General features: G+C 33.7%; 1 protein-coding gene across 3 annotated transcripts in view; it reads left to right on the forward strand.

The window, feature by feature from the left end:
- Positions 1-25,895, forward strand: part of LOC138324949 (uncharacterized) — an 84,957-nt gene extending 59,062 nt beyond the window's left edge. For 2 of the 3 annotated variants that reach the window (XM_069270233.1, XM_069270232.1), the window contains exons 2-5: positions 21,935-22,085; positions 22,641-23,029; positions 23,404-23,579; positions 24,080-25,895. In XM_069270233.1, coding sequence (XP_069126334.1) covers positions 21,938-22,085; positions 22,641-23,029; positions 23,404-23,579; positions 24,080-24,215 — 849 coding nt within the window. In that variant the 5' untranslated portion in view covers positions 21,935-21,937 and the 3' untranslated portion in view covers positions 24,216-25,895. Of the gene's footprint in view, positions 1-8,867; positions 9,349-21,934; positions 22,086-22,640; positions 23,030-23,403; positions 23,580-24,079 lie in introns of those variants that run through there. The other variant, XM_069270230.1, reaches the window with a different exon arrangement.
- The last annotated feature ends 214 nt before the right edge of the window (positions 25,896-26,109 follow it).

The following is a 26,109-nucleotide window of genomic DNA, read 5'->3' on the forward strand; positions in this document are numbered from 1 at the left end:
CTTGGGGGAAAGGGAACGGAACTTGTATAAATTTTGGCTCTGGCCCCCCAGGGGCTGGAGGGGTGGGGCCCAATAGGGGAAATAGAGGTAAATCCTTTAAATCGCTACTAGTCAAAGAGTTTCTGAATAGAATGTAACCAAATTTGGCCACAAACATCCTCGGGGGAAGGGGAACAGAACTTGTATAAATTTTGGCTCTGGTCCCCCGGGGGCAGGAGGGGCGGGGCCCAATAGGGGAAATACCGGTAAATCCTTTAAATCGCTACTAGTCATAGAGTTCTACATGGATTGCACGTGTGTCAATTCACGCGCTTTATGTAAGGGTCGGTGAGTCGTGGGAACGTAAAACAAAAATGGCTGTCCTGAACAGGGGAATGTCTCATAAACGATTCTTGAAATACAAGTATACTTGTTTAAAAAAAATCATTTTAATAATTTTTAACTTGCATTGTCAGCTTTAAGTAGACTAGCCATTTATTTGCATATATTGTCGGCAGTTTTTAGTTTGTTGTGTTTGGGTCCAAGATAGAACTTGGTAACGGACCGTACTACAGTGGTAGTTGCAGCACATAGCAGCAGTGGGCGTAGTCGGTCACGCGACCGTTACAAGCCTACTAACACCTCGATAAATTGTTTTGAGTTTGAATAACGAATACGATGCTGCCACCAGATTCGTTATTCAAACTGAATAACGAAATACAATTTAAGAAGGTGTTTTACGGCTTTCAAGTGTTTAGATGATGTCTATAAACGTTTTACCAAATAAAGAATACGGTGCTGGCACCAGATTCGTTATTCAAATTCAAGCAGTAAATATTTTTTGAGTCCAAATTGCGTATTTTCCTAGATTTTGGTCGTAATTGGGAAAAGTCTGACCCACAAAAATTGTTACCCTCGAAAATAACCGGCTTTACGGTATTTCTTTCTCATTACTCCAAACGTTTATGTGGTCGTTTTGTTTTGTAACGATCAACACCAAAAATATGATACATTTTTACATCGCATGTCGTTTTTTAGATTCAATAAAGTGAATGGGGATCACTTTTTACGAGATATCACGCATTATTAATTATTAAAGACAATTAGCTATACATCATCATCATCTTCTCAATAGTAATTATTAATGTTGATGTACTAATATTTTCGATGTTTATGCGCTATAAGATATTATTTTATTAAACCGCTTAGCTTTCCGCTTAAAATATGTTAAACTATTATGAATAATTGCAGCAACTTTTCAATTGAAGCATTATTTTCTTTTGTCCATTCATATGTTGTCAACAAAAACAGAAGGGTGTATTTACTTTTACATGTTCAAATGATTAAATATTTCAGACATCGCACATTACATGCTTTCATTAAGGATATACATTACCGAATCCCTTTGGGGACATCCATTAAGGTAATATACTCGAAATTAAATGATCCTCGGGCAATATCAACTCGTTCTGTGCAAATTGAAATATTAAAAATTCATAAATCTTCTATGGATACGCTACTTAACGTTAGCTTCCATAGGAGGATTATATGCAACAACTAATGGGAATGCATATTGATATATCGACATCACGGAACCAGTTTTAACCGATAAATGAGATAACAGAAACACAGGGGATATATGATAGCATATATTAATTTGCTATCGTTCAATATGTGTTGACTTTTACGACGAATAATAAATAATATACACAGACAGTGTTTCCTAAACTTAAGTTCAGGTCAGGAAAACTTGACATGAACTGCACCTGCAATTGACCAGAAATTCACTTGAATTTGATCACATTTTGACTTCAGCGAATTTTCAGGTGAGATTCAGGTCAATATCAGGTGAAATTCAGGTTAGTTTTCTTACCTGAACTTGACAATTTTTCTCGTTTTAGGTCAATTTCAAGTCAGATTTTGAACCAGAAATTTTGGTAAAGTTCTTGTGAATTTCAGATTAGTAAATATTGTCTGTGTACCTCGAATGAAACAACATATGTATATAATTTGTAACGCTATTTGTTTTTTCATCACAGGGAATTAGATGGTCTTTTGCTACTTTCATGTCCAATGTTATATATTAAGTTATCTTCTTCAGCCATAAAAAGCTAAAATAAGGAAAAGGAAATGTAAGTAGATGTGTTTTGAATGTTTTATAAGTTTCATACATCATAACGAACATAAATAATTGTGATAACTAGCATGCATGTATGGTGGTAAAGACACCATAAATCCTGATGACGATTATACTACCATCTTGAAGTATTCTAAAGATAGTTGTACATGTACTAATGTTCGTGGATAGGGAAGTGCATAATACTTTGTATAACTCTGCATGATGGCCGCTGGTTCAATCACGTTTTAGGTTTCCAGCGAATTTCAACAGGCCATGTGTATAGTTTACTATAGATCTCTTAAATTATCTAATAGCAAAACTATTATATGCAATTGTTGAATTGTTAGATATGCAAGGGAAAGGTGATGTAAGATATGTTTATCTTTATGTATATACATTCTTAATAATTGATATGTGTATTTTCCTCTTACTTAATCATGATGTTTTAGCATTGCTATCACTAAGCTCCTTTTGGCCTATCGATACGATATCGAGAAATAATAGTGTAAACATTTGTCATTAGCGGACAATAGTACAAGAATTGTTTGTGTTCCTGTGACATTAAACAGCGGGTTTTATTTAGCATGGCTATGGTTTACCGACTCCATTATTGTCGGGTTAGGTGGTCGATGATGTACAGGTATTGATTATCACCTTGATAACGACAGCCAGTGTGTCCTGCCAATGTCTCGCTGTAACATACAGGATGTGAACTCTACTGTACCGCAAGGTCCCCACCACACTTACACCAGAACAGAAGATCGATAGATAGACTAAAGTACTCTTTATATAAATATGACATTGTTGTCTATATGACAAGGTTCGATACTGGTAAAGCGAAGCTTCCTATAGCTCTACGTGGTAACTTTTGGTGTCTTTCGGTGTCTTTGGGGACATTAGTTCTTCTGATAAGGGATTGGCTGTTAAGATATTAATCTTGGTAAAAAATACCTTGTCATGTTATCATATATTCGCTTCCATAAACCACGATTATTTGTTCTCAAAAACTTATATTTTTGCATTCCAAAATACAATATTTCTTGTTTGTCACTCATTGTTGGTGATGACCCAATGTCGTGAAGTAGTAAAAGATATTTGATCAGGTAAATTATCTGAATAACAACGCTAGAAGATTATACTTTATATTTATGTTTGTGTCACGCGATCGATTTTTGGAGACGTCGATACTTATCTCTAACTACCGTTATATGTAAGATGACTTTATTGAAAAAATACAATCAGCATTGATTTTCCTTATAAGAACTAAAAGAGAAAACTATTTATCCTTATCATTTAAAAGGATTGTAATTTAAATATTGAATACTGATACACTTCATTTATGTTTTGAATGTATATTTAGTATTCCAAACGGAGACATTTTCATTCCATTACGCCTTTGTTATCCGGAAGACTGACAAGACCAGCCAAATCTGGTGGTCTCGGTGACATACAATATATTTCAGATTGGATTTCCTTGCTGGATAATCATGTGCACGACAATTACATCGCATCATATAATTCATAGTTAATTATTTTCTTTAATGAACCTCAGTCAGATCCTGGAATATACGTAATAGGGGGAAAAGTGTTTATTCAATACTACCATTGGTTTTGGTAAGTTTTAATGTGAGGATCAGTGATTGCATGCTTTCATATATGTGTGACATTGACCTGCCTGGGGTAATAAACCGAATAATGATACAGGTTATACAGCTCAAGCGCTAAAAATAACTTTTACTGTGACATCACAATAGTTATCTGACGTTCCATGTTTAATGACGTCATAACAAATAGCGTCCTTAAATGCAAAATCTGGGAGCAGGAAACATAAGTTTTCACAAATACCATGATATAAGGAAAATATGTTTTTTCATATGCTTGGTATGAATGATAGTAATATCCCACACTCGGAGTCAATAATTGAGAGCCTCGAGTCTTCCCTAATTTAGTGACACTTTGGGTGTAATATCCCTATACTTCGTACTATCATATGAAAGACTCTTATTTTTAAGTAGCATGTCGATATTACGCTACAAAACAAATTAGAATTACGAGTTATGTCAATATGATATCCTTTTTCACAACTCAGTTGCAAAAACAAATTAGAATATCGATGATATGTCATCCTTTTTTCACGACTCAGTTACATAAACAAATAAGAACATCGATAATATGTCTTCCTTATTCAAGACTCAGTTACAAAAATAAATTAGAATATCGATGATATGTCATCCTTATTCACGACTCAGTTACAAAAACAAATTAGAACATCGATGATATGTCATCTTTATTCACGACTCAGTTACAAAAACAAATTAGAACATCGATGATATGTCATCCTTATTCACGACTCAGTTACAAAAACAAATTAGAACATCGATGATATGTCATCCTTATTCACGACTCAGTTACAAAAACAAATTAGAACATCGATGATATGTCATCCTTATTCACGACTCAGTTACAAAAATAAATTAGAACATCGATGATATGTCATCTTTATTCACGACTCAGTTACAAAAACAAATTAGAACATCGATGATATGTCATCCTTGTTCACGACTCAGTTACAAAAACAAATTAGAACATCGATGATATGTCGTCCTTATTTACGACTCAGATATATGATATCATAACATTAATTGATATACTAGAGATACATTTTGATTCAGTAAATACCTTAACATATCATATAAGGAAAATTATCGGTGGAAATTAAAAACCACTATACTTAAAAATCTACAATTTGTCTACAAAACTGTTTAACAAGAACATTATAATAAAGTAAAGTCACAAAAGTAAAGTTTGTGTCTTAGTTTCGTTGTTTATGAATGGAATTTGTGAGTAAATTTATGAGGTTCATTGCTCAATGAATTGATACTTTTTTTTAAAAATAATTAACTTTTATGAAAGCCTTAACACACATCCCCTCATTTTTCAAACTCCCTTAATCCGGGTGTATGTCTGTTTCATCAGTACAAAAAGATCCTTTTGTGCAAATCCAATATTTACCGTGGTTATTTTGAGAAAACACACTTCCCTTGAGTTATACATTAATCATCACAGCATTTAAATCAACCAACCGTTCATATCAAATCGTATATCCGAACCTACATAAATTCTGTACTTATTATTTTACGAGTAGACAAAACATTTTTAAAATTGATAATACATAATTAATAGGTTATTGTTTTCCTCGTATGTCCATGGAAAATCGCGTACTGTAATATAGACGTGAATGTATAAATGGAAGTTGTTGAGCACTCGCTTGTGTGAAAAAGAGGAAAGTTCATGGTTCTGTCTCCTGATCACGACACACCATGGTATATATAATTGATGATTTCTACTTCTGCTTAGCGCTCAGTATATAGAGAGTGAGACAAATGCTTTGCCAATTGTCAGTATAATCTTTGTTCTGACAGCTACTTCAGTGTGTTAGCACTATAAAAAGCCACAACATTACACTATTACAAAGAGACGCAAAACGAACGTACGGCGGTCTCCCAAAATACGCATAAAATTCACACATGCAACATACAGCATGGATGCATGGAAGGTCGTCCTTAAATGGACCTTGCTGTTTATAAGACGTTGATCTAAACAATAGACCAACTAAAATCAGCCAAACTGGTTGTCACATATGATAAGATAATTATTGACATAGTATCTATGGTACCATTCTGTCCAGCTTCGAACTTCATAATGTTTGTCTATTGAAACTAATCAATACAGCTCCCCTACAGTGGCAGGTCGGGGTGTCTTAATCGGAGTCAGATTCAACATATCCTGAATGTATAATATTTACGTAATAACTTAAATAATTATTTTGATTATGAAAATATTGATTTTGCCCCATCATATTTTCTGATATACAACGACTGTCTTAATATATCGAGAAATGATCAGAATGTTAAAAAAGCAGCGCAAAAAGTTTTGCAATCAAGGATTATGTACTGTTTTTCTTTTGTAGGTTTTTCGCTTGCACAACTGTTTTTTTTAAATCTATTCAGTTAGATTTCAGTTATAGTTTTTAGCGATCAAAGATATAATACAATAAATAAAAAGTATAATGTCAATAAAACCAATTAGACAGGCGTATAAAGAATGTTTCTATGACTTAATTGACATGACATTATAAATGGATTTGTATTGATTTAACCAAGTCAACTGCTGAACGATGACAGTGCTCTGATGTACAAATACGTTTGATACGCTTTCAATGGCAACCATGGTTTTAGTAAAGGACTTTGTGATAAAAAGGCATCAAAATCAACTCTATTTCGAGTTATAGGATTTCACCATGTAAAAAATACTTCTTTATCGACTACTTATCGTCTGACGTCATTGATATTTTTGCTTTGTTAGCGATATAGATTTAGTCCTGGGAGATCGTGAGAAAACGGTTTAGATCGAAATATTTCAAAAAAGCTTGCTAAGAAAGGAAATTAAGTACAAGGTTATAGTGTATGCCTAATCCGGTCGATATTCCTTGGTCTATTAAAAAAGAATATTAATAATATCCTGTATATCATTTTTGAAAATGTCAATAAACGCACTATTAATTATTTTGTTTCAAATAGGTTTTATCCATACCGTATAACATAAAACATGCGTATTTATCGATTTCTTGTCCAAATATAAGACTAGGTCAGGGGTACACTGATAATTCTTGCTTTTCTTTCTTTGATAAAGACTCTTCTTTTCTTTGATGTATCAACTGTCGTCTGCTGATTGTACTTATTAACCTTGAACGAACATGCCTAACTCTGAAAATAATTGAAAAGCATTCAATACCAATTACAGAATTACTTTGCAATACATACCTTTGCCAATAGCCAAGAAAAAGACGACATCGCCATACGAGATTTTCGATATCGTAAAAATGACGTCATCCCGGTAAATGTGACGTCACGTTTTAGAGGGACTAAATGACGTTTCATTCACCGTAAAGTTCAAGTTCTGGGTCAAGTTAGAAAAAGTTCCGTCAGATATGGAACAAATTGACGTAATCGTATTTACGGATAAAGCATTTCGTTGACGGATAAAGCACAAGTTTATCCGACAGTAATTATCGGTCAGTATGTTGGACAGTTGCAGGATAAATATGTATACATGTATTTTGTTCACCAATAGATAAAGACAGTGGTAAAGTATATATCTATATTATAATTAATGTATATGGTATATTTATGTATTTGATGTAATTCTTTGACTCTTATTAATAAAGCAGTATAGCATTTTTTTCTAAAGTGTGATTTATGATATATACCATGCTCATGTAGAAACCATTACATATATCCCTCCCATCTTCATAGCTTTCTTGTTCAGAAATGCTCAAGGCTCTCAAGACCACATACAATTATTTTAACTCCACTCCCCTTCACTAACAATGCAAATTAATCCATTTGAATACCAACTCAGTTTTATCAATATACAAAATGAGAATCAATTTTAATGTACATATATAAGTGAATTTCACCGGTGTCAGCTGTTTACTGTTCGTTTGGAAACTTTTTATTCTAATGACTTCTTCTCAATAATCGAAAAGCCTAGCATTGTGGCATGCTTTGAAAAAGAACTACCAAGTTTGTTCTAATCAATGACCACAGGGGTCAAATAGGTTACAATCTCTAAACGACTTATTGTCAACTAAGATACATAAAAATATATTGGACCTTTACCTGAGTATAGCATTCTGAATGATGGGTTTTAATGTCAAAAACATAAATATCATAGACCCTTATCAAGTAATGAAGATGGCCTATATATCTAATATTATACCTGCATGCTGGGATCAAATACTTCAACATTTGTTTACATTAATGACATTGACTTTCATCTAATAACCCAGGGGTCAAATAGACTGAACTATTTTAACAATGTGTCGATTTAAATCATGCCTCATTCAGATAAATTGTATTGACCTTATTCGAGGTCAAAAGAATCAAATAGGCTCAATTATTTAAATGACTTATTGTCAATAACAAATGCACAGGGATCTGATATTGGCACAATAACATGCTAGCTGGGATGATGAGCTAACTCGTTTGTTCAAACGAATGACCATGACCTTCATTCAAGATCAAGATTTACTTCCTCTATTGCTGCGTTGATTTTGCTGGTACTCGATACCCTATCTACAATAGATGAAGATATGATTCAAGATGCACAGCCTCTAGTTATATTAGTTGATCTTGATCTAGACTAACCATGTATGTAGGGAAATCCACACAATAGATCAAAGGCATGTAACATGTTTTTTTTGTGCGATTATTATTAATTCAATTTCCAAACACGTATATACGTACGCATATATACATACACGCATTTCATTTGGATAATTACCAAGATTCATGGTCCTTTATGTCTCTAATTTCATCTGTATCACCCCTGAAGGTGTTGCCTCACTTATACAAGTATGAGTGGATTTTATTACAGTCTTACAAATGATAGACTACTTTTATATTTATGCGGTTGTTTTTACTAATTGCAGCGTCTAACACCGACATATTCGATTTTTGAAATAGATTCTTTGTACTGGCAAAACAAATACGTTTCACCATGCAAATCCAGATAATTGATACTGTTATAAAGGTAGGTATGGATTTTCTCACGTCGATAAACGTATTCATGCACGTAACAACCCGCTGCGTCCGAGGCTGGGACAGTGTCAACACTGCCATGATATGCCCAATATACTGAATCGCGATTGCGGACATTTTGAATAAATTATTGATTCAAATCTTTCTATTACCTGTAAATTAAAGCAAAGGTGTGGTCTGTAACGGCGTATCACTTGTGTACGGCGGTGAGCTATTAGTACTGCAATTCCAATCAGTGGGGATGAGTAGTGTTTGATCGCAAGACGGGTTCAAAACAAGTAACATATTTCACGCGCCAGTTGTGGTAAATCCCATGTCTGGATCGGTATAGAGAACGTGTTTTTATAGGTCCTTAGAGGATTGGACAGACATTGGCATCTAAGCTGGGACAACCTTCTCTTATTTGTATTTTATCAAACAAAACAAACGGGAATTTAAGAACAGAGAGAAGTTGTGGCCGATTAAGTGCGCGGGATATGATTACAGCGAGATCCTGGAAGTATAATCTACGATTTAGGCCAGACGAATTGTAGTCAGATTAACGTTTAGAAGAGAAAGTATACAAAGATCCTCAAAATGACGTCTCCGGAAGACATCTTGGACGAAGGAATTATCAAGTCACTCAACTCCCTGTCAAAGGAATGGAGGGTAAGTTGTCAAGTGCTTATTTAGTAAATGAATGGGGAGGACGGCTTCACTTTCAGGTCTTAACAGAAGCTTATAATAAGTACTGCTGTTCAGATCTCTCTAAGAGTTTTGGTGTATAGCTGAATTCAAAAGAAATGTATAACGTTGATACATTTAATTAATCTCATTTCTATTTAGTTCATTTGTTGCTACATTATTTTATATTGTTACTGCATTACCGTTAATTTAATCTTCCTCAAATATCCCATCCTTATAAATTTCACTGTCGTGACGGCGACATAATGATTAACAAGTGAATCACACTATATTTCATAAATACAATTTTACACATATCATTCATTGTTAAAATATTAATTTTAAATTATTAGCCAGATGAAGCAAATAAGCTTAAATCCATAGGATGGAATGTGAAATCGAATACGTGATAACAATTTAAAAAGGAATTGATTTTAAATGACATGGCGACAATACAAAATTCGATATCTATGTACAGTGTCGGGTGGTAAGTTATGCATGTAGTTGTTAATGGTCGGTAACAATTTTGATACATATATTGATACCTTATTATTGATTTCAGAACATCTCTGGAACCCAACTAGCATTCCTACATGTACTCCCTGAAGACATATATTTAAATAGTTTTGCCTACCGATGTGACTTTTTGCATTGAATTAACCGATAATGAAAATAGGAGGGCTATAGTTAACAGAGGAATCCTTATTCAAATCCCCAGTCCGCTACTTGTAACGAATTCGTTATTCAGGACATTATTGCAAATTAACGAATCCATCTATTAAATCCAGTTACATTTGATAGTAAACGTGCTCTTTTTTTAAACATGATAACATTACAAAACCTTATTTAATTTGTTTTTTATCTTTAAAATTTGTATTGGGCTCCCAAATATTGGGGAAATATAAGCGCTCTTTTTCATTTAAGTGTAATATACACAAATGTAAATGGAGATTTATTCATTTGTTTCCATCAAGACTGCACCCTTACCTGTCTTGTACATCCATAAAGGCATCCTCCTTCGACATTCCAGGGGTTGTCACTGAGGTTATATTCACCACTGGCATATCATATAGCAAAACTGAACGCAGTTCAGGAGAAAAATCCTGATCAATCACATGCCTGCAGGGACTTCCGTAAAAGACCACACAATACACTGTTATTTGATTATTTTAATCTGCATCGTATGATCACACTTCCTACCCATTACTTTAGCACACACAACCTTCAGCTTACCTATGACATATTCAAGAGATGGCTGTAACGACAGCGAAAGTAAACCATGGCATATCGAGAAATGCAATTTAAATCATGACTTGATACACATACAACAGAGCCATTTTCAAAATAGCGTCGTGATCAAGATCTTAATCAGATTGTTCATTTAAATGTATATATTTTAAATAACTTTTCCTTTTTTAATTAATTAAATTTGCTTGAATCAATATTTCATTAAGTTAAATATATTTAGATATAGAGGAAATAAAAACCAAACTCTCTATGTGAAACTCTCGGAAATGAGATTTAGTGCTTTGAAGTGCGTCTGTGCTATGTTAACAAATTGATAGATATCAAAGGTAAAATTCTAATACCATTATCAGTTAATATCACTTAACACTTCACAACCCAAGTCGTGTCTGCACCCAGTGTTCTCCCGTCATTTAGCCTAAGAGTGCCTGTAAACGCGGTAAGGTTCAATGACTGTGTTGATTTATAAATATGTTGAAATATTGTCGGTAACACTGTCGAATTGAATCGCTAGCATATCTTTGTTTTAATATTAAATTACCTATCGTTTTACCTACCGAACAACATCATATACTATATCTTTATGTGTGTATCCGCCTCCGTTTTACAATCAGGGAGAATACATCAGCCATAACGCATTTGCAATTGTTTTGGTTTTTTTATTTATAACGATGACCAGATGTCTACATTTGTTTGTTTCATTGATTTATGAATAATTCGATTCGGTTTCTCAAACACGCTTTTCATGAATCCAACTGAATGAGAGTAAATATTTATCCAGATACTTTAATTATTCACATTAAGTATAATTAAGAGATTGACAAGAATCTGTTTCTGATCTGTTCCTTTTTTTTGTAAGTTAGATACGCTCGAGTTTTTATTATGAGTGAAAAAAACAAAAGAGGTGTGATAAAAGTAAAAATAGACAATAAAATAACCATAAAAAAACATCATAGAAATACGCGTTAGATGTTTGTTTCTAATCGGTTTCAAATTTGCATTATTACCTCGCGTTTTATGTTTGCATTTCCATGTCGTGCTGTCCCCGGGGATGCCGTTAATTCACCTTAATGGTGTATTGAGTTGATTTTGTTTGGCTGCCTGACTGAGTCGTGCTGTAATAATAGCCATCATTTGATTGATGTGATGACCTCTATTCTTATATCAGTGATGCCATCGACAACCTAGATATAAAACTAAGTGATAAAAAATGCTGGATACAAAATATGTTTTGTATAAATGTATTTTCTATGTTTTCGAGTAGTGGAGAATTTGAAAGGTAAAACACTGCTAGGCAAGGCTAATGTTTGCATTATCCTCAACCCTGTATTCTGATAGATACGTTTCCTGTCACATGGTATTTCTGCTTGATACAAATATACACATTGATAATACACATACAAAGCCATGGTATCCGTAATATTCACCGTGGCAGAATTAACAATTGTTTTCCGGGGAAAATAGAGTATTGATTTTGGTTTTTGACAATCGTTGTATTGGCTTTTTAAACAATGAAGTACGTGTATATTACCTATTGTACCATAGAACTGGGTCTAGTGTGTTGTTGATCTTGGGTCTTGTTACAAAGTAACCGCTTCAAAGACTAAACACATGTCAATAAAAACCAACGTATCGTGTCAATAGTCACTCACGTTATTTGACCAGTTTTGCGTGTTCCTTGACATCGACAGCTTCGATTACTGAACGATACTAGCATTTGCTTATTTACATAATTAATTTAGTTTGTATTTAATGATATCTTTTATGTATTTTTTATCTAAATTAAATTCACATCCTGGTTGTTTGTTTTTTTATGTTGTTTTTGTTTTCATTTTCATGATCCAGTAAAAATTGGCTGGCCTCGCTTTAATATGGAAATACACCTGGTGTTGACAGATTGTTCGAAAGTCTGTCATCTTTGCGTTGTTAGTAAATGTATGCAATTTGTAAACACCTTTTTTCGCTAATAAAATAAAAGGTTATAATGTAAATACGTGGAATAAACAGAACAAACCTTTTGATCACATGTAATGCTGACAATCGTTACTCATAATATATAACTATCTTCATTTTGATTGTTAAACCAGTTTTAGTTTTTTTTCATTGAATGATAATTCATCCCCCAGTAACGTTGACAAAAAATCGGCGAAATAACGCAAATAGCTATATCAAAATACACTGTCATTTTCGCGGTTCAAAATTTTCCAGATTTTCACTAAAAACGAGTAAATTAGACATGAACAGATTTCAAATGAAGCGATTTTACTTTAAGAGTATTATAATTCATCCCTTTCTAACTTTTCGCGGGTCAGACTTTTGGGACTATAGAAACGTCTCGCGAAAATACCAGAAATATCAACCCAGCGAGAATAATTTGTTATACGTTATGTTATTGTGCTACTGGCATTTCGCGTCCCATTTTTTATGTTCATCAGTACCATTTCCCTGTTTGCCCATTGTACATAATTATTAGATTGATTGAATATTGATTGAAGTAAACAACAAAGGAGGCGCGTGTAGCCACGTATTATGTGTATTTTATAATATGTATGGCATAGTTAATCCTCAGATGAAACTGTACAATTTCGTCGTGTCGTGTGCTATGACAACACCAATAGTAGTGATAATGTATAGCTTAATTACATCCTGGCAATATCAATTAAATATCAACAGACATCGTCTATCAGAAAGATCAATGGTCAGAGTTGACATATGGTAATGAACTCAGATTAGTACAAACTGATTTCACCATTATTTTTTCTCGATTGTGTTCATTATCATTTATACCGTAAATATATGCAAGATATCTGCCCATATTAGAAACGCCATTTAATGATAAAGCATGATGACATTAGGAAGATTACGTGTTTAAAAGATCTTCGTACACTATTTTTATTCCTCGGCTTTTCCGTGGTAAGTCATTTAGGTTTTGTTCAATTTACTTCGACTCATCGCATGATTCGACTCGAAAACTAAAAAACCTTCACCGAACGATAAGTTCGACAAATCGAAAAGCAATAGACTCATGGGAGTTCGGCTTAACGAAGTGTTTGTATTAATATTTTATGGCTACATTGTGTTACATGTGTTGGTTTTTATCTATCATTCTATCGTTTAGCGCTTAGAGATAGGAATATAAATTACTGATGACGTCTTGATAGTGTTGCAACGTGATGTTAGGAACGTATTCGGGAATCGGGATTCGGGATTCGAATAACGAATCCGATACCAGTACCTTATTCGTTATTCAAATATAACAATTTCAAAACATCAACAACAGATCGAAACATAATTTCACAACCAAAAATAAAACCTGAAACGAATAATTGTACGATATTTTGATAAGAGTTATTCCCCTTGATTTTCGGAAGTGTATGATGATTCTTTAATTGATTAATGAATAACTGGAGTGATAATTAATAGGCGGGGCTGGAGTGTTGTTGATAATTTCTAAATTTACAGTTATATGAAGTGAAGATATATTAGCAAAATGTGAAGTTGATTACAGTTGAAATAAATAAGTATTTTATTATTGAAATTCTGTACACCAGGAATAATCTACCAATCCTAACATAACAGTTTAGCTAGATTATCCATCAATCAATCAATCAACATTACTTGGGAGCACGATGTAAGAGGCGAATCTTTGCTTCGGCAAGATTCTGTCAGTGACCAAGCTGAATAAGATTGGGCCTAGCTGAGTAAGTTGGGGTCTACTGTTGCTATCACTATGGGGTATACGTAGAAGGGTACTGCAGTACATGGCAACGGACTGTCAAGTACAGGGTAACAGGATGTCAGTTCGATACCAGGTGTTCAGTAGCACAGGGCGACGTATTGCTTAAGCAGTGTTTGAGACAAGGTTTGCCAAAGCATTCGGTGACTCAGTAAAAGGGTGACTCGGTATTGTAGTCACAGGTGTCACGGTATACATGTAGATGTCGTGATACTGTGTACTTCGTACACGAGGAACTGACTGTCATAGTGAACAGCCTCTTTACCTAGACCTGTGGTATTGAAGATACAGGTTACTCAAGGTGATTCAGTTGTTGTATTTACCACGTGTAAATGAATCAGATTATGGTTGTTAATATGTGATCAGAAGTCAAGTAGACTAGCCATTTATTTGTATATATTGTCGACAGCATTTAGTTTGTTGTATTTAACAGTGCCTGGGTCCAAGGTAAAACTTGGTAATAGACCGTACTACAGTGGTAGTTGCAGCAAAGAGCAGGGCTCAGCGGGCGTAGTCGGTCACGCGAACGTTACAAGCCAAACACCTCGATTAATTGTTTTGACTTTGAATAACGAATACGATGCTGTCACCAGATTCGTTATCCAAACTGAATAACGAAATACGATGTAAGGAGGTGTTTTACGGCTTTCAAGTGTTTACCTGATGTCTATAAACGTTTTACCGAATAAAGAATACGGTGCTGGCACCAGATTCGTAATTCAAATTCAAGCAGTAAATATTTTTGAGGCCTAATTGCGTATTTTCCTAGATTTTGGTCGTAATTGGGAAAAGTTTGACCCACAAAAATTGTTACCCTCGAAAATAACCGGCTTTACGGTATTTCTTTCTCATTACTCCAAACGTTTATGTGGTCGTTTTGTTTTGTAACGATCAACACCAAAAATATGATACATTTTTACATCGCATGTCGTTTTTTAGATTCAATAAAGTGAATGGGGATCACTTTTTACGAGATATCACGCATTATTAATTATTAAAGACAATTAGCTATACATCATCATCATCCTCTCAATAGTAATTATTAATGTTGATGTACTAATATTTTCGATGCACTATAAGATATTATTTTATTAAACCGCTTAGCTTTCCGCTTAAAATATGTTAAATTATTATGAATAACTGCAGCAACTTTTCCACTGTCCCATTATTTTCTTTTGTCCGTTCATATGTTGTCAACAAAAACAGAAGGGTGTATTTACTTTTACATGTTCAAATGATTAAATATTTCAGACATCGCACATTACATGCCTTCATTAAGGATATCCATTACCGAATCCCTTTGGGGACATCCATTAAGGTGATATACTCGAAATTAAATGATCCTCGGGCAATATCAACTCGTTCTGTGCAAATTGAAATATTAAAAATTCATAAATCTTCTATGGATACGCTACTTAACGTTAGCTTCCATAGGAGGATTATATGCAACAACTAATGGGAATGCATATTGATATATCGACATCACGGAACCAGTTTTAACTGATAAATGAGATAACTGAAACACAGAGGATATATAATAGCATATATTAATTTGCTATCGTTCAATATGTGTTGACTTTTACGACGAATAATAAATAATATACACAGACAGTGTTTCCTAAACTTAAGTGCAGGTCAGGAAAACTTGACATGAACTGCACCTGCAATTGACCAGAAATTCACTTGAATTTGATCACATTTTAACTTCAGCGAATTTTCAGGTGAGATTCAGGTCAATATCAGGTGAAATTCAGGTTAGTTTTCTTACCTGAACTTGACAATTTTTCTCGTTTTAGGTCAATTTCAAGTCAGATTTTGAACCAGAAATTTTGGTCAAATTCTTGTGAATTTCAGATTAGTAAATATTGTCTGTGTACCTCGAATAAAACAACATATGTATATAATTTGTAACGCTGTTTGTTGTTTCATCACAGGGAATTAGATGGTCTTTTGCTACTTTCATGTCCAATGTTATATATTAAGTTATCTTCTTCAGCCATAAAAAGCTAAAATAAGGAAAAGGAAATGTAAGTAGATGTGTTTTGAATGTTTTATAAGTTTCAGACATCATTACGGACATAAATAATTGTGATAACTAACATGCATGTATGGTGGTAAAGCCACCATAAATCCTGATGACGATTATACCACCATCTTGAAGTATTCTAAAGATAGTTGTACATGTACTAATGTTCGTGGATAGGGAAGTGCATCATACTTTGTATAACTCTGCATGATGGCCGCTGGTTCAATCACGTTTTAGGTTTCCAGCGAATTTCAACAGGCCATGTATATAGTCTACTATAGATCTCTTAAATTATTTAATAGCAAAACTATTATATGCAATTGTTGAATTGTTAGATATGCAAGGGAAAGGTGATGTAAGATATGTTTATCTTTATGTATATACATTCTTAATAATTGATATGTGTATTTTCCTCTTACTTAATCATGATGTTTTAGCATTGCTATCACCAAGCTCCTTTTGACCTATCGATACGATATCGAGAAATAATAGTGTAAACATTTGTCATTAGCGGACAATAGTACAAGAATTGTTTGTGTTCCTGTGACATTAAACAGCGGGTTTTATTTAGCATGGCTATGGTTTACCGACTCCATTATTGTCGGGTTAGGTGGTCGATGATGTACAGGTATTGATTATCACCTTGATAACGACAGCCAGTGTGTCCTGCCAATGTCTCGCAGTAACATACATGATGTGAACTCTACTGTACCGCAAGGTCCCCACCACACTTACACCAGAACAGAAAATCGATAGATAGACTAAAGTACTCTTTATATAAATATGACATTGTTGTCTATATGACAAGGTTCGATACTGGTAAAGCGAAGCTTCCTATAGCTCTACGTGGTAACTTTTGGTGTCTTTCGGTGTCTTTGGGGACATTAGTTCTTCTGATAAGGGATTGGCTGTTAAGATATTAATCTTGGTAAAAAATACCTTGTCATGTTATCATATATTCGCTTCCATAAACCACGATTATTTGTTCTCAAAAACTTATATTTTTGCATTCCAAAATACAATATTTCTTGTTTGTCACTCATTGTTGGTGATGACCAAATGTCGTGAAGCAGTAAAAGATATTTTATCAGGTAAATTATCTGAATAACAAAGGTAGAAGACTATACGTATACGTTATATATATGTTTGTGTCACGCGATCGATTTTTGGAGACGTCGATACTTATCTCTAACTACCGTTATATTTAAGATGACTTTATCAAAACATAATTAGCATTGATTTTTCTTATAAGAACTAAAACAGAAAAATATTCATCCTTATCCTTAAAAAGGATTTGTATTTAAATATTGAATACTGATACACTTCATTTATGTTTTGAATGTATATTTAGTATTCCAAACGGAGACATTTTCATTCCATTACGCCTTTGTTATCCGGAAGACTGACAAGACCAGCCAAATCTGGTGGTCTCGGTGACATACAATATATTTCAGATTGGATTTCCTTTCTGGATAATCATGTGCACGACAATTACATCGCATCATATAATTCATAGTTAATTATTTTCTTTAATGAACCTCAGTCAGGTCCGGGAATATACGTAATATGGGGAAAAGTGTTTATTCAATGCTACCATTGATTTTGGTAAGCTTTAATGTGGGGATCAGTGATTGCATGCTTTCATATATGTGTGATATTGACCTGCCTGGGGTAATAAACCGAAGAATGACACAGGTTATACAGCTCAAGCGCTTAAAATAACTTTTACTGTGACATCACAATAGTTATCTGACGTTCCATGTATAATGACGTCATAACAAATAGCGTCCTTAAATGCAAAATCTGGGAGCAGGAAACATAAGTTCCCACAAATACCATGATATAAGGAAAATATGTTTTTTCATATGCTTGGTATGAATGATAGTAATATCCCACACTCGGAGTCACTAATTGAGAGCCTCGAGTTTTCCCTGATTTAGTGACATCTTGGGTGTAATATCCCTATACTTCGTAGTATCATATGAAAGCCTCTTATCTTTTAAACAGCATGCCGATATTGCGCTATTGAAACAAATTAGAACATCGATGATATGTCGTCAATATTCACGATTCAGTAACATAACAAATTAGAACATCGATGATAGGTCGTCCTTATTCACGATTCAGTAACAGAAAAAATAAGAACACCGATGATATGTCATCCTTATTCACGAGATCAGTTACAAAAACAAATAAGAACATTGATTATATGTCATCTTTATTCACGACTCAGTTAAAAAAAACAAATTAGAACATCGATGATATGTCATCTTTATTCACGACTCAGTTATAAAAAACAAATTAGAACATCGATGATATGTCATCTTTATTCACGACTCAGTTACAAAAACAAATTAGAACATCGATGATATGTCATCTTTATTCACGACTCAGTTACAAAAACAAATTAGAACATCGATGATATGTCATCTTTATTCACGACTCAGTTACAAAAACAAATTAGAACATCGATGATATGTCGTCTTTATTCACGACTCAGTTAAAAAAACAAATTAGAACATCGATGATATGTCATCTTTATTCACGACTCAGTTACAAAAACAAATTAGAACATCGATGATATGTCATCCTTATTCACGACTCAGTTACAAAAACAAATTAGAACATCGATGATATGTCATCTTTATTCACGACTCAGTTACAAAAACAAATTAGAACATCGATGATATGCCATCCTTGTTCACGACTCAGTTACAAAAACAAATTAGAACATCGATGATATGTCGTCCTTATTTACGACTCAGATATATGATATCATAACATTAATTGATATACTAGAGATACATTTTGATTCAGTAAATACCTTAACATATCATATAAGGGAAATTATCGGCGGTAATTAAAAACAACTATACTTAAAAATCTACAATTTGTCTACAAAACTGTTTGACAAGAACATTATAATAAAGTAAAGTCACATGTTTGTGTCTTCGTTTCGTTGTTCATGAATGGAATTTGTGAGTAAATTCATGAGGTTCATTGCTCAATGAATTGACACTTTTTTTAATAATTAACTTTTATGAAAGCCTTAACACACATCCCCTAATTTTTCAAACTCCCTTAATCCGGGTGTATGTCTGCTTCATCAGTACAAAAAGATCCGTTTGTGCAAATCCAATATTTACCGTGGTTATTTTGAGAAAACACACTTCCCTTGAGTTATACATTAATCATCACAGCATTTAAATCAACCAACCGTTCATATCAAATCGTATATCCAAACCTACTGAAATTCTGTACTTATTATTTTACGAGTAGACAAAACATTTTTAAAATTGATAATACATAATTAATAGGTTATTGTTTTCCTCGTATGTCCATGGAAAATCGCGTACTGTAATACAGACGTGAATGTATAAATGGAATTGGTTGAGCACTAGCTTGCGTGAAAAAGAGGAAAGTTCATGGTTCTATCTCCTGATCAAGACACACCATGGTATATATAATTGATGATTTCTACTTCTGCTTAGCGCTCAGTATATAGAGAGTGAGACAAATGCTTTGCCAATTGTCAGTATAATCTTTGTTCTGACAGCTACTTCAGTGTGTTAGCACTATAAAAAGCCACAACATTACACTATTACAAAGAGACGCAAAACGCACGTACGGCGGTCTCCCAAAACACGCATAAAATTCACACACGCAACATACAGCATGGATGCATGGGAGGTCGTCCTTAAATGGACCTTGCTGTTTATAAGACGTTGATCTAAACAATAGACCAACTAAAATCAGCCAAACTGGTTGTCACATATGATAAGATAATTATTGACATAAAATCTGTGGTACCATTCTATCCAGCTTCGAACTTCATAATGTTTGTCTATTGAGACTAATCAATACAGCTCCCCTACAGTGTCAGGTCGGGGTGTCTTGATCGGAGTCAGATTCAACATATCCTGAATGTATAATATTTACGTAATAACTTAAATAATTATTTTGATTATGAAAATATTGATTTTGCCCCATCATATTTTCTGATATACAACGACTGTCTTAATATATCGAGAAATGATCAGAATGTTAAAAAAGCAGCGCAAAAAGTTTTGCAATCAAGGATTATGTACTGTTTTTCTTCTGTAGGTTTTTCGCTTGATATGCACAACTATTTTTTAAATCTATTCAGTTAGATTTCAATTATTGTTTTTAGCGATCAAAGATATAATACAATAAATAAAAAGTATAATGTCAATAAAACCATTTAGACAGGCGTATAAAGAATGTTTCTATGACTTAATTGACATGACATTATAAATGGAATTGTATTGATTTAACCAAGTCAACTGCTGAACGATGACAGTGCTCTGATGTACAAATACGTTTGATACGCTTTCAATGGCAACCATAGTTTTAGTAAAGGACTTTATGATAAAAAGGCATCAAAATCAACTCTATTTCGAGTTATAGGATTTCACCATGTAAAAAATACTTCTTTATCGACTACTTATCGTCTGACGTCATTGATATTTTTGCTTTGTTAGCGATATAGATTTAGTCCTGGGAGATCGTGAGAAAACGGTTTAGATCGAAATATTTCAAAAAAGCTTGCTAAGAAAGGAAATTAAGTACAAGGTTATAGTGTATGCCTAATCCGGTCGATATTCCTTGGTCTATTAAAAAAGAATATTAATAATATCCTGTATATCATTTTTGAAAATGTCAATAAACGCACTATTAATTATTTTGTTTCAAATAGGTTTTATCCATACCGTATAACATAAAACATGCGTATTTATCGATTTCTTGTCCAAATATAAGACTAGGTCAGGGGTACACTGATAATTCTTGCTTTTCTTTCTTTGATAAAGACTCTTCTTTTCTTTGATGTATCAACTGTCGTCTGCTGATTGTACTTATTAACCTTGAACGAACATGCCTAACTGATATAGACGATCACCTGACGTTATTGTTTCTGTACCCTTGACATCATTCTCGTTTTTCTTTCTCAACGTTGACTGTTGATTTCCTTCAAGCATTAATCTTCATGTGACACTAACTGTCGTCTTTATGCAAATCATGTTTTTTTCTTCATAATACTCAGTTTATTAATTTTATATGGTCTATGTTAGAACATAGAGCGATTAAAATAGTAATGCATTATTATTTTATTTATTTCATATTTTAAGGTTTTCCTAATCATGATTGGTATTTTTGACATAAGATCCGATATCAATAAAACTATGATAAAAGTATGATTAGAATGAACCTTACATACGTACAAATGTATGTGAATATGCACCAGAAACTCACAGTCAATTTATTTGGTTCCTAGGCAATCAATACATTGTTAACATGTATGGTTATGAAACATTACAAAGGCACAACATATATGTCGTTTACTCTGAACATTTCCAATTTAATTGAACAATGGAATTTAGGATGTTACACAGTATGTCAAATTTTTCACAAAATCACGTTATATAAATAATCTAATGAATATTTTCTCTCGTAACATATTTATCAATGAATCATTCGTTTGTTTCATGGACATGTGAAATTGCAAATTCTTTTTTAAAAACGTGTCACCGTTGTTATGTTTGCAGGAAATGGTCATGGAGGCATGGATGGACCTGTTCGAGCAGGAGACAGAGGACACTGTCAATGTCATAGAAGAGTCCCGAATGATGATACGTTCGACACTCCTCGATTTCAATTATGAAAACCAACAGTTGAAAAATGAGGCCCGTCTACTTGGTAAGTGATATAGCAATAATTGCTCGTGTATAAAGCATGGTCTTCTTGGTAAGTGATGTAGTGTATAAATTTCAATTCTAAAATCTAACGGTTGAAAAATGAAGCCCGTTAAGCTTGTTAAGTGAGGTAACATTAATTGATATCAAGTGTGAATGTAATTAAGACATTTGAATTAATTATTAAATAAAAAGTAACAAAAAATGCAGCTTTTTAATTAAATTGTATTTTAATACATCTATCAATAATACTAAATAAACAGGGGAAATATCTTTTATAGTCAAGTGGTCTTTATACACAGGACACATTACGTTGAAATCGGTTATTTAGGACCTTGTTAAATTGGTCTCATAAAGCAATTTGTCATGATATACATGTAGATGTGAACGCAAATGTAGTTTATATAGTATTTCAAGTAGAATATAACTCATACTTTGGATAATCTATCAAATTAACTCACATTCTGAAATATATAAAGTTACTACTTATTCTTTTTTAAATTTACTGCTTGCACAGGTCTGGATTTCGAATTTTATTTTTGTATATTTCTATTTTAAGAGGAAAAGCGGAAGCAGGAAAATCTCGAACATGACCAAATGAAGGGACGAGAATCAAAATTGGAAGTCGAGGAAACACGTCCAAAGAGTCGAAGCCTGGCTAAAATACGAAGCGAGCACGCTCAAAGCAGAGCACAAAGCCGCAACGAACGTAGTTGGGGTGATCTAGCAGACCTTCGCAGAGAGAAATCCTACATGCGAAGTCCAACCACACTAAGTGTCAATGAAGTACGACCAAGTAGGAGTCAAAATCGCAATGAAGAGAGCTGGGGCGAGCTTTCGGCAGGAAGACCAGACAAAATCAGAAGTCGTAGTCCTAGACCGGATATGCGGCCTTTCAGTACTCTCAGTTCAGGAGAGCCACTACTCTCTGAGGACCAGATGAAGAAGGTAAGGGAGATATTTGTTCATGATGTGACTGTCAATGATCGGTTCAAATGTAGTTCAATTGGATTGCGTCAATCATCAATGACAGGTAGCTCTGTCAGTACAGCATCAAGCTAGGTACCAATGCAAGCCTTAATCTGGCCGCTACGTTTCCTCCTGTAGTAAAAGAGTAATAAAGGGGTCCATTACGTAGACAGTGTTCAAAGACCATCGCCATCCTCCAACTACATTGATAAAGGTTACAGAGAGAAATAATTTTTTCCAATTTTCAAGCTACTTCACGAATTTTAACCTGTAAACGGCTATATAATAGTATGGTACTTACTGTTTTTAACTCCAGTTTGCTCATGTTGTAATATCACTGGTTTATTTTTAAGGAATCTGAAATGATCCTTGGAGATATGCAGCATGCAGATTACAAGTTGATGAAGGAAAGAGAACGACAGGTGGAACAGCTACTGAAGCGCAGAGAAGAGAAGATGGAGGATAAGAAGAACGAGCTAAGAAACCAGGCCCAAGCTATCCTCAACAAGGCTATTGAGATGAGCAATGCGTAAGTAATAAATATAACTGATGGCAAAAAGAGTAAGTAATTCGGTGATGTATGCATTATATATTTCCAAGGATAAAAAGAACGCTTTCCTGTTCGTTTGAATATATATACCGACACCGGAGATATAGGACACAACACAAAGAAGAAGAACCTCTTCCAAAACAGTTCATGTTTGGCTAAAATGGCCCTAGTCTCTGTCCTTTTGTCCTGGACCCCTCTAGATATGTCCCTTGGACGTTTGGTATGGCTACTTCGGCCTTTTCACCTATCCTCTTTTTCTTTACTTGCTCTCACTCTCCACTTTGCACGCTTTCTAACACTTCCACGTCCTAAGTGTGTCAGATAATAGCATTGTATGGAACATGAGTGCTTTAAATAATCGCAATAATCGAGTTAATTCTCGCGTTAATTCTATGACATCTTTATCATATGCTTGCTAAATTAACTATGTCACTCCTTAACAGAAAAGAAAACTTAATGGATATTATCTTCGGTTACAGGGCTGCGACTGATAAGAAAAAGGTTGACATGCAGCTTCAGGCTAGACTGGATGCTCTAAAGAAAAACAAAATGAGACAATCAAGCCGGGCCAGCCATCATGATGACATGGAAGATATTGAGGAAATCCATATGTGATAAAAAGACCATTAATGTGTGATTGTATTGATAAATATGTCAAGTGCTTAACAACTGTCATATCATCGGATCCAATTAAATCGATAAATGTAGATTATTTATGACAACGAAGGGGATGTCATATTTTCGGATAAAATGTACATGATATTTTTATTGGTGAAGCGTCAATAGCAATTTCATAATATGATCACGTTGTTTAAAAAAATGCTAAAAGGTTAAGGGGAGATAATCCCTGACAAAAAAAAAGAGAAAGTTTCTGCAGACTTATTTATTGAAGTAAGTACATGCAATTAACAAAATAAGACACAATAGACCATTTCTAATAGCGATAACTTCTGCTTCAAGTTGTTTTTGAGTCTCACGATGACATTTTAAACATGGGAGAGAAACCTTAAATACTTTTCTTTCAAAATAAGCAATCAAGGATGTTTTAAGACAGGATTACCCTCGTCATGAACCATTCATAGATGTACATGTATAAGTTGCATGGCCTTACTTCATACAATGTAACATATTACTGAGATTTAATGCATATTGTACATTAAATCTTCATATTTCCTCAAATATGAAGATTCCGTTGTAATAGTCAATGTTGTTTTGATGATTTTTGAAATTTAACTAAATGTAGATATATGACATGTTCTAGAAAAATATAAGAGACTGGTGAATTTACGCTAATACAGTCAGCTGGGGATATACATATATGCTAAATATAAAATATAAAGGAAGATTATTCATGATTACATTTAACCAACCCAGGCCACAGAAATAGATCCGGTAAGATATAATCAGACATAAGGTATACATTGTTTAGATATATCGTAAATTGGGATATTTTTTCCGTTGATAAATTTGGGCGTTTTTGTATCAAAATAGGGTGGTTAGTTTTTGGTGTTTTTATATTTGGCGTTTCCCTGTTTTCTGTAATTGGCGCACATTTCTTATCTGAACGAATGATTCTAAAGGTGTACATGTTTCATTTGTTTTTAGTTCGGAACAATGTACAAACACTAGAACAGGTATTATTTTCCCGGTCGACAGAGCATACCTAAATGTATATTTATATAACGTGATAAAGTAACTTACCCGATATTACGTGATCAAGTGATAGATAGCGTGAAGATGTATTAATAACGCCTAATATACAAACAAATAAATGCATAGTCAATTATGGGGTGTTAAATTTTGGAGCTTTAGTGCAAAAACGCAAAATGAACAAACAAAAAATGCCCACACCCAAAACATTCAAATTGATGGTTTATGCAGTAAATATGACATTGAATCCAAGTCCTAAGCAAAATGTTATTAGCGTTCAGAAAATTAAACTCGTGTAAATGAGATAAGGTATTTATTATTCATTTTGTAATTTAAAACATTTGACCCTGTTGGTTATACAGCTTTGTATACATATCTCAAAGAGCGCATGACCCACTTGTCAATGACGTTCTGTAATATCTTCTTTAAGTATTCCTAATGTTTGAGTTGATGAAAGTTTTCAAAAAAGTTTGCAATCATCTAATTTGGACACCATTAAATAAGATATCATTTTTCACCTTTTTAATCGAACTGTATCTCCTGAATTAATTGGGATATGTCAACATATGCACTTATAACGATTGGACAAAACGTCTTATTATAAAGGTAGCCATTTTCGAGAGGGTTTAATTTCGTAATGAACACATTTATTTAATTTCGTAATGAACACATTTATGTTCTGATTTTTTTAGAAAAAAAAACTACAGTAAAGTAAAGTCTCGTTGATCAAATCACCTTCGTTTCCCGGCAAATGTGTCGGAATTTTGAAGCAGCCGGAGAATAAAGAGACATCCTTCATTGGATATAAAATATATGGTAAGAACACCATTTTAAAAGTGACCGAATTGACGAGGTTTCG

The sequence above is a fragment of the Argopecten irradians genome, chromosome 6 (genome assembly GCF_041381155.1).
Source record: "Argopecten irradians isolate NY chromosome 6, Ai_NY, whole genome shotgun sequence".
NCBI classification, from domain to species: domain Eukaryota; kingdom Metazoa; phylum Mollusca; class Bivalvia; order Pectinida; family Pectinidae; genus Argopecten; species Argopecten irradians.